Source organism: Macrobrachium nipponense, chromosome 11, assembly GCF_015104395.2.
Source record: "Macrobrachium nipponense isolate FS-2020 chromosome 11, ASM1510439v2, whole genome shotgun sequence".
Lineage (NCBI taxonomy): Eukaryota > Metazoa > Arthropoda > Malacostraca > Decapoda > Palaemonidae > Macrobrachium > Macrobrachium nipponense.
This window is the reverse complement of record NC_061087.1, coordinates 85,894,223-85,905,554: the sequence shown is the minus strand read 5'-3', so window position 1 is coordinate 85,905,554 and position 11,332 is coordinate 85,894,223. Positions and strand designations below refer to the sequence as shown.

Sequence of the window (11,332 nt, the reverse complement as noted above, 5' to 3'; positions counted from 1 at the left end):
AATGGTATACTGCGACTTTTTGGACACCCTGTGCATTAGGACAAAAATTGTTTGCACCATGGCTTCGCTGTAAACACTCTCTCAACGTATTTCAAGTGCAATTTGGAGTGAATTAAGAACAAAATGTGTATAAATATAATCAAACAAGCAATGTGGAGTTTCATTTGTGATGGCAGTAAGGATAAAACCACCAATTACGAGGTAAAAATGAATTTCAGTGCAAACCATGACCCCAGGAATAAGAAGTCACATACTTTCACTAATATAGGCAGCAAAATGTTGTTTTATTGTGCTTATTACAATTGCAGTCTTGAGTAAGATCTATAAATGGGTGCTGCTTTGGCTTGTTATCTACACCGTCAAAATATCTACAATGTACAAATTCAATTTGGCTAGTTATCTACGGTCAATTATTCACCTTCAGTTTTGTCTGAATAAAACAGATGATTTTATTTTTTTAATTAGAGCATTTATATATCACATAGAAAGAAAAATAAAATTAAAATATAAAAATTTGTTTATTTTCATTTTAGTGTAATATTTACATTATAGTATAAAAAATATCAGAGAACTAGTTAAAATGAAGAATTTTAAACTAAAAATTTGTTTTTTATTTTCATTTTAGGCTAAAATCTACATTATATAAAAAATATCAAAATATTCTAGCGATACACAGCACGCACATCGGCTAAAAATGGTAAAAAGAGGTCAGGAGCTTCTTTTCTCAGCATCCGCCAACATCATCAAGCCAAGATCTTTCAGTGGGTTGTGTATGTGCTCCAGTGTTAGGATCGACGTAATTCTGCTGATGGTTTACGGTAAAATGACTGAAATTGAGTTGGTTTAATAGAGTAGGCCGGCCATTCGTCCGAATGAATTATTGAATCTTCAGCGATTTCTCTCTGAATGATAGGCTGAAGTGTCTCACGGTCCCTTCTTTGAACGTAAAAATATCGGCAGTCCGAACCTTTCTTCAAACCAAACACCCACGGACCGTCTATACGTCTTCCATGGTTGCGGTTATTGTTCACTTCAGCGTCACTGTCAGTTGAATTGGGAGCTTGGTCACCTTGCAACATTCGACCTCTATTGTATTTTCGCTTTCCTGCAAAGCGTGCTTCATCGATTTGTACGGGTTCTTCTTCAGTACCTATCATTTGACCGCGATTCTATAAAATAAAACATAAGTTCTAAAATTTGGCAAAGAGAAAGCTTGCAATTTACTTTGTTATTCAAATCTGAAAAAATGCATTGCCTTTGCGAACGGAACGAAAAGTTTGACATCCACGGTTTCTGCAACGAAGAACGGGCATAAATTCGCCATTTCGCTGTCTTTTCAGAGTGTCCTTCATCTCTCCACTACATCGATGACATGGTGAAAAACTTTGTTCTTCATCTAAAAGACCATGTCTTCTTAAAAATGCCAGTCTTGGATTCATCACTGATTTCATTGTAGAATTCCTTTGCGAGCATCTTCAGAGCTTTGCTACTGACTGAAATATTTAAACTGAAGTATAGAAGCCTACTAAATATAAAAATGGTAAAGGACTTGTTTATTTTTTAACAAACTATACAGCAATCTATCTAGTTAACTAATTAGGAAATTAGGTAGCAAGCTAGATTGTTACAAACAGCACAACTTGTATTACTTTGCATTAGGTAGCAATCTAGTTGTTACTTAGGAAATTAGGAAGTTAAATTGTTATAACAAACGACACAACAGGCCTTTCTTGGAAACTGTAGATCGCATACCTGTGTAGATATCATACCAAAGTAGATTCGTGACATGTGGATAACCAGCCAAAGCAGCACCCTATAAATGTTACATATATATGCTAATACGTATTGTTCAAATGAGCACTGTGAAGGATGTGGGATCAATGCCGGTCACGAAAGGGACCAGATGCGTTAAACGCTATGTTGGATTTTAAAACTGCTTTGAAAACATATTTTATGACGACCTCACATACTTATTTTAGTTCGTACGGCGCTTTCATATGTCACATTATGTTGACAGAACTTCAATCTTTTGAATGGTGCGCTTAAAGATGTAATTGGGTAATTCTAAAGAATAGTTCCACATGGACTGCAAGGAACTTAACCGCGAATACGACGGATGCAGGCTTATTCGGACCTTGTATATTTACTCAAAAGAATCCAAAATAGTAAACATATAGAATACTCAATGAATATGAAAACCCAAACTTACTCTAATTTGGTTCGCATATTACCAGGTTCATTAACAGATTTTCAAGGATTCTTTTCTGTTCCTTTCATTCAATAAATCGAGAATTTGCATTGTGTTTAAGTATACAATTTAATTTACCATATCCTGCGATCGTATAAAACCATTGTTTGACCAGGAATAGATTATTTATAATTATTACTGACCTTAAAACATTAATTGTGAAATTTCCTATCCAGCAATCCGAAGAATAGTCTTATTCATTTTACAAATGCCTGCTAGTAACAATATCTATCGTGCATGCATGCCCTTCAATATTATCACCTCAACAAAACACTTATAAAATCATAGACTTAGCTGTAGCACATGATGGTAAGAACTCCTCTCGAAGCTGTGTTGATTCCTTCCCCTCCTACATCACGAGATACCGTAAGGTAACAATGACCTTCATTATTAGACAACTGCCCGATTCTGACTCAAGTCAGTCGGAGACGATTTGCGGTCCACGCTAACGACAATCCTTAACAACTCGTTAAAGATTGCTTAGAGTCAAACAACCATTTAGTGTATTTCACTCTTCAAAAACACTCGACATAAAGAAATATTATATTACAAACAATTCAATACAACTTATATAATTTTCTACGCATCTTGCACTGCATAAATATAATTTTCTACGCATCTTGCACTGCATAATGTTCATAACATTTCCCTTACAAAATAAAAGATAAATGACTGTTTACTGGTCTTTATAAATGCACTATCGTGATTCCATCTTGAGTCACGATACACTCCCAGCAAACAAAAACAATATTTACAGTTATAATTGTCCTGCTTGAATAAGGGCTCTTCTGGCCTCAGTAGCCGCCTGTGCCGTTTTCCTGTTCGGTCGGGTGCTCTTGTTGTCAGTTTTCTCAGATATCTTTCCAATCTATGACTTCCCTAGGGAAAGATCTCAATCTACGTCCTAAAATCAAATGATTGGGCGTCAGAATATCCAACTGGTCTAATTCTCCCGGAGTATAACTTAAGGGTCTGTCATTAATAATTGCTTCAAGTTCAGTCACAACACAGGAAAGTTCACTAAAACTGAGAAAGGCCTGACCTATTACTTTCTTCAGACATGTTTTCAGAAGACCAATCAATCTTTCCCATATAGCTCCAAACCAAGGTGCTCTGGCTGGTATGAACTTCCATTTACATTCGATGGCATTCAGGTGTTCTTGCCCTAAGGAACTTTCTGCCATGCTTTTCAAATAATCTGAAGCCGATACAAAGGTAGTAGCATTGTCACTTAGCATTAAAGAAGGAAATCCCCGACGGCTACCAAACTTTCGGAACACCATAAGAAACGAATCGCAGGACAGATCTTTTACTAATTCGATATGGATTCCTCTAGTAACTGGACAAGTAAACAACACAATATAGGCTTTTTCAGGAGTTTGATGTTTCTCCTTGGTTAACAACGCTCCTGTATAATCTACCCCTGTGATGCTAAAGGGTTGTTTTCTCTGCACCCGAAATTCTGGCAATGGTGGAGCAATATCCACACGGTAGGGTCTCCCTTGTGTTTTCTTACAAATTATACAATGATGAATTACACTTTTGGCTAATTGGCGAAGCTGTGGGACCCAGTATTCCTGTCTCACACTTGCTACGGTTGCATTTACTCCCATGTGAGCTTGTAAACAGTGATGTTCCCTTACTATCAATTTTGTGAGAAAACAACCTTTTGGCAGTAAAATTGGGAATTTTATTTCCGCCGCCTGTGCGACATGTTCCAATCTTCCTCTGCATCTTATAATACCTTCTTCCAAGAAAAGATTCAATTGTACTAATAAGGTCAATTTTGAAACTTTATCCCCCTTTTCCAAAGCTTTATATTCTTTCGCAAAGTATTCCTTTTGTAAGAGGATAATAATTTTATTTTTAGCTTGTTGCAGTTCTTCCAGCGTTAAACTTCCAATTTTTCTACAGCCAGTTGATTTGCAATTTTGAATAAATCGTATTATCCAAGCTATAGTTCTACAAAATTTATCCACTCTACTAAATCTTTCCCAGGTCAGCAGATGGGTTTTTTCACTGTTCCCTACAAGATGGACCTGAATAACTTCATCCTGTGTGTGTGCTTCTTTCACCCATGTCCTGTCAATAGGATAGGTGTGGTTTTCTGATTTTAACCAGGGAGGTCCCTCCCACCAAAAGGAGTTATTTCTTACTTCTCCTGTCCTTTTGCTCTAGTAATCCAGTCACTAGGGTTCTGAAGATGGAACGTAAGAAAAGACAATCCCCGTAGTTATAGAGTTAATTTCCACTACTGTATTTTTCACAAATACTGGTAAATTATTCTTTGTCACTAACCATCCCAGGGCAACTTTACTATCAGACCAAATTATTATTTTCTCAAATTTATTTTCTTCAAAAGTTTCAACTATAAATTTACACAATCTTGCACCTAAAGCCATTAATTCTAAATTAGGTACAGTCAACTCTTTAACCCTTAAAACGCCGAAGCGATAAACAAAAAAATGTCTCCCGTGTGCCGGAGACGTTTCAGAGTGAGCGCGGGAGCGGAAAAAATATTTTTTTCAAAAAATCATAGCGCGCTTAGTTTTGAAGATTAAGAGTTCATTTTTGGCTCCTTTTTTTGTCATTGCCTGAAGTTTAGTATGCAACCATCAGAAATGAAAAAAATTATCATTATCATATATAAATAATGCGATATATGATAGCGCAAAAACGAAATTTCATATATAATTGTATTCAAATCGCGCTGTGCGCAAAACGGTTGAAGGTAACAAGTTACCTTTTTTTTCGTTGTAATGTACACTAAATTGCGATCATTTTGGTATATAACAAATTGTAAAACGATAAAAGCAACACAGAGAAAATATTATCACAAAATAATGCATGAATTCGTAACGCGCAGACGTAAACACATATTTTTTTCAAAAATTCACCATAAATCTAAATATTGTCCAAGAGACTTCCAATTTCTTTCAAAATGAAGATAAATGATTTAATATTACTATACTGTAAGAATATTAGCTTACAAATGCAGTTTTCGACCATATCTGACGAGTTAAGTTGACCGAATGTCGAATTTTTTTATATATATTTATTTATATGCAATTATTTCGGAAATAAGAAAAGCTACAACTTTCAAATATTTTTCGTTTTATTCTACATGAAATTGCGCACATTTTCATATATAAAACTCTATGAAATGCCTAATATGAAACGGAGCAAATATTCCGAGAATGGGACTTACGCATTTCGGAGATTTGTGGCGGAGAATCCGCGCGCACAGGGAAGGAAAGTTTTTTTTTTTTTTTTAAATTCACCATAAATTTAAATATTGTGCTAGAGACTTCGAATTTGTTTCACGATGAAGATAAATGACTGAATATTACTAGACTGTAAGAGTTTCATCTTACAATTGCGTTTTTCGACCATTTCGGTAGAGTCAAATTTGACCGAACGTGGTTTTTTTTCTATTTATCGTGATTTATATGCAAATATTTCGAAAATGAGAAAAGCTACAACCTTCAACTATTTTTTGTTGTATTATACATGAATTTGCGCACATTTTCATATATAAAACGTTATGTAACGGCTAATTTAAAATGGTGCAAACATTACCACAATCGCACGTATGATTTTTTCGGAAGAGTTACCGCGCGGACGTAAAGAAAATGTTATTTTTTTCATAAATTCACCATAAATCGAAATATTGTGCTAGAGACTTCCAATTAGTTGCAAAATTAAGTTAAATGATTGAAAATTACTAAAATATAAGATTTTTAGCTTACAATTGCGTTTTTCGACCATTTCGGTAGAGTCAAAGTTGACCGAAGGTTGAAATTTTGGCACTTATCGTTATTTATATGAAAATATCTCAAAACTGATAAAAGCTACAATCATGAGTATTTTTTTGGTGTATTCTACATAAAAATGCGCACATTTTCATATATAATACTCCATGTAACGGCTAATTTGAAATGGTAAAAAAATTATGTCAAAGTGACGAAATAATTTCCGAGATGTGTCACAGATACTTTTTAGTGCGGCAAGAAAGAAATTTGCGCTTGCGCGCCTGCATAACGATTGTAAACAAAACAACACCTTGATCCGTGAACTCCCAGCATCCCCCAAGGCGCGTGATTCAAGAGTTTTCGGCTGGTAGGCCTAAAAGTATTTTTCCGCGAATTTTTAAAAAAACTTTTGTATGTCGACGTAAAATACGTCCAGTCGGCACCCGAGAGACAAAAAATTTCGACGTAAAATACGTCCAGTCGGCGTTTAAGGGTTAATGGGTGCTACTCTACCCTTTGCCATAATCAGAGACGAAGTTTTACCACTTGCTCGATAGGCCACACAACCATAAGCTGTTATGCTAGCATCACAGAAAATGTGGAGATAATCCGCTTTCTCCAGATTAGTGCTTCTGGGGAAGGAAATACTGAGACTTTTCTCTAAGTCTTTGGACAACTCATTCCACTGTTCTAATAAAGGAACTGAAAGTAGATCATCCCATTTCAACTGTTGTTTCCACAAATCCTGTAAGAATATTCTAGCTCGTATTGTAATAGGGATAAGCACTCCTAAAGGATCATAAATTTGGGCAATTGCACTTAGAATTTCACGTTTTGTTTGACCGGTCTTAAGATGATTAGGTGTTATTGTTAGTTCATCACTAGAGATGTTCCAATTTAGGCCTAAAACTTTATAGGTTTGTTTCTCTTTTGATTTTATGCGATAAGCATCCGCGACAGTATTCAAAAAGATCACTATTACTAGTCCATTCCCTTAAATACAAGTGCGCCTGGGCAAATATTTTGTTTGCGCTAAAAAATAAGTTCATCAATTCATCTTCACTGTTGGAGGTAAATTGTAGGTTGTCCACATATAATCCCCTCTTCATCCTATCCACCATCTCAGTACAGCTTGAATCTTTTCTAACAGCTGCCAGATGTGATTTAATAGTGGCATTCAACAGAAACGGAGAACACGTGCACCAAACAACACCACCTTAAACCTATATATGATTAACTCGCTATTTGGATCCGTTGGGTCTTGCAACCATAAAAACCGTGTGTAATTGCAATCTTCTTCTCTCAATTGCACCATAAGAAATGCCTTTTCTATATCGCTAATACAAGCGTAGTTGTTAGTCCTGAACTGCAATAAGACCTTGAGTAAATCTGTCGTAATATGTGGTCAGGGTTGCCAGATTGGGCTACAAGTAGCAAATTGGGCTACTTATGAAGGCCTTGTGCTACTAAATTTTTACTTTCGCTACTTGCGACCTTTTGTGCTACTTTTAAAATGAATTGGGCTACTAGTTTAAAAATTCGATGAGAGCTTAATCTTATAGTAAATATGTCTCTTCTCAGATAGATATTATCATTATTAAAGCTTTTCGAGATTAATATCTTCTTCTTCTTCCTAGCTTAAACCCATTTTTATATGGGGTCGCCATTGCGAATGAGTCGTCTCCATCAATTTCTGTTCTGTGCCTCATTCTTATTTATACCTTTCAATTCCATATCTTCCCCTACACAATCACGCCATCTCTTTCTTGGTCTTCCCTTCTTCCTTCTACCCTGCACTTCCATTTCCATCGTATGTCTTCCAACATGACGTTCCTCCTTTCGTAACAGGTGTCCATACCATCGAAGCCTTCCTTCCTGTATTTTCTTCGATATTTCAGCTACCTTTGTCGATCCTCTTATATACTCATTTCTAATCCTATCTTCCCTTGTTACTCCCGACATCCATTTCAACATTCTCATTTCTGCTACATCCATCTTCTTCTCCTCTGTTTTCCTCATACTTGCTGTTTCTGTTCCATATGGAACTTTCCTTTCAATTTCAGAGGGACCTTTTTGTCACAGAGGACCCCTGATGCAGACCTCCAGTTATTCCATCCTGCCTGAATTCGGTGTCTCACCTCTTGGTCCATGCTTCCACTATCCTCTAATACGGACCCTAAGTACTTGAACTTCTGTACTTTCTTTATTTCTTCCTTACCCAATCTTATGCTACTTCCACCGTCCTCAGTAATACTTGAACACATATATTCGGTTTTTGATCTGCTTATTCTCATTCCTCTCTCCTCAAGTGCTGCTCTCCACCTCTCCAACCTCCCCGCATATTATACGCGGATGACACAATGTCATCCGCGTATAATATGCACCATGCACTGCTTCTCTAACATCCCTGGTCATTACATCCATCACGATGTTGAAGATGAATGGGCTAAGTGCTGACCCCTGGTGTAATCCAACTCCTATCTCAAATCCATCCGTCTCTTTCGAGATTAATATATGTGAAGTCTAAATTGAGAAACAGAATATGATTAGAACTTTTGACATCAATTTTGAAAATCAAAACATATCTTGAATAAAACAGGACTTGTTGCTTTTCATTCAAGCCCCCGAATTCTATGTTGAAATATGATTCTTCTGTATACAAAACTGATGCTGCAGTAGATGTTGATGAAGAAAATTAATTTTTTTATAATCTGTAATTATGAAGAGGTGGAGTGGTGGGATGTATACTACTCTGCTTTATATAGCCTGCAATTTATTAACTAATATTTTAAATATTGGTAAGTAATTCTGTTATTACATTTTTATCAAATTTTTGCAGCCGTAATGGCAATAAGCTATTGAAACAATGTTATGTCCTATACAAACCAACCAGTCGATAGAAATGGGGCTACTTTATTACAAATTCGCTACATTTACAGCAGCTTCTCGCTACTTTTAAGAATCCAGATCTGGCAACCCTGGATTGGTATTCTTGCGTTGTCGCTCGTCGCCACAAACACCTTACCAGCCAAAATAAACCTCCACTGTGTGCTGCTGTCCGGGTTACTGTGCGCACGTGACAATTTAGGTGACATTCGTGGATCCCAATAGTGGGGAGCACTGCCATTCTGTATTGGTTATATATATTATGTAATTAAATGTACTTATCTTCCTGAAGACGACGGACAAGCTAAGTATCTTTTATAAGTTAATTTGCATGTTTGGCCAAATGTGTATAGGGGTTATATAAGAATGCTAGGTTAGTTCTCGTCTCTGCGTTTGGCGACTACCAGCGAGATTTAAGGTAAACACAAGCTGATTTCTGGTTTGTAATAAAATTCCAGTGCCTAAAATTCCTACCGTTGTTGCCGCAATCGGAGGATATAATTTCACCACAGTAACCATTTTTCTGGTCCTAAGAACCAGATCCGCGGTTGTCATAGCCTAACCTTTCCCGTTTCTTGGTTCTCGTTTGCATAAACCAGTTGGCGGTTGTTATCGTTATGGCAGAGCCCAACCGTGTTTACACTTATAGGCTAGGCTACGATTTCGTTATTATTTGGATTCAGTCATAACTTGTGTTTACCTAGCATAACTTTTCAGTAACTTGGAAGTTAGCCCGATTTTACTCTTTAGTATTTTCGTCTCCAATTTTCAGACCTACTACCTAATAATTTGATATAGTATAGCTAGGTAGCCTGCTTATTATATTTATGCAAATTGCAAAGAAATTTGTTACACTATTACTGTAAGGCATATTTATTTGTTTTCTGGGTTGTATTGGAGAGACAAAAATTTGCGAATTTGGGTGTTATAGGTAGGTATTAACCAATTTGGAATTTATGTTAACATTTATTTCCAAATTAGTGTATTTGTGTATTACAGTTTATTTAGGGTGGCCTAGTGAGTTTGAGCCTAACCTTATTTGAACTATGTTGTCAGCTGTGCATTATTTGTGGAATTTGCCTAGGGTAGCCTAAGGTTTTGGCTATTTGTAACAGCCTTTGGATTTGGCTTTTAGCCCATTTTGACTGTATGGTCATTCTTTTGCTGTTGGCTTTGCTAACCTAAGATTTTTGGCTATTTGTAACAGCCTTTGGATTTGGCTTTTAGCCCATTTTGACTGTATGGTCAGTCTTTTGTTGTTGCCTTTGCTAGCCTAAGGTTTTTGGCTATTTGTAACAGCCTTTGGATTTGGCTTTTAGCCCATTTTGACTGGATGGTCAATCTTTTGTTGTTGGCTTTGCTAGCCTAAGGTTTGGCTATTTGTAACAGCCTTTGGATTAGGCCTTTAGCCCATTTTGACTCTATGGTCAGTCTTTTGCTGTTGGCTTTGCTATCCTAAGGTTTTGGCTATTTGTAACAGCCTTTGGTTTGGCCTTTAGCCCTATGGTCAGTCTTTTGCTGTTGGCTTTGCTATCCTAAGGTTTTGGCTATTTGTAACAGCCTTTGGTTTGGCCTTTAGCCCATTTTGACTGTATGGTCAGTCTTTTGCTGTTGGCTTTGTTAGCTCTTGGTTTGTCTACTGATTTGACTATTTTACAGCTAGCAATTTGCTTTTGCTGACAAGTATCTGAAATTTATTTATGATCCATATTGAAGTTACAATTTGCCAGTGAATCATATTTCGTTGAGTTGTATCATGGTAAATTTCAAGATTACTGATCGCTCGCTTAATGGGTTAAAGGGAGCTGTTACTAGAGCGCTACATAGTGCTACAGCAGCTATTGGTGTAGCTAGTCCAACTTTGATGACTGTAAAATCCAGTGTGGAAACGATATAAAAGTGATGGAACAAATAATTGGATGTATGGGATCAATATATCTCCGAGAGAGATTCTTTGAGTGATGATGAGTTTGATGCACTTGAGAAGAATCATGCTCAATATGAAGTTTTGTATTATACAGAGACCAATAAATTATTAGATGTTTTAGATCAACTACAGAGTGCAGTTCCTGGAATTTCCAATCCTGTTTCAACACAACAGTGTGCCAGGGTATGTTTACCTAAAGTAAAGATTAACAGCTTTGATGGAAGGGTAGAAGAATGGCAAACTTGGTGGGACAGTTTCCATTCATTAGTTCATGATCATAAGGCTATGGACAAGGTATTGAAAATGACACACCTTAAGTCATGTTTGAAAGGTAAAACATTGTTAGTTGTCTCAGGATTTCAGGTCACAGACCAAAACTATGATGATGCTATTGCAGCTTTGCAAGATAGATTTGCTAACCCAGAGAAGGTAAAACAAACTTTAGGCCAGAACATATGACACTCTTTTAGGCCAAAACTATTTGCTTTCACAGTGTGTTTACTGAATTTAGGCTACTAG

General features: G+C 36.5%; 1 protein-coding gene and 1 pseudogene across 1 annotated transcript; both read right to left on the bottom strand.

Moving 5' to 3' along the window:
- Positions 1–662: 662 nt before the first annotated feature.
- Positions 663–1,451, bottom strand: LOC135209341 (uncharacterized; annotated as a pseudogene).
- A 1,648-nt stretch (positions 1,452–3,099) lies between these two features.
- LOC135209333 (uncharacterized) lies at positions 3,100–3,861 on the bottom strand. The gene has a single exon (XM_064242036.1). It carries the CDS (start codon positions 3,859–3,861, stop codon positions 3,100–3,102), a length of 762 nt encoding a protein of 253 aa, XP_064098106.1.
- Between the last annotated feature and the right edge of the window lie 7,471 nt (positions 3,862–11,332).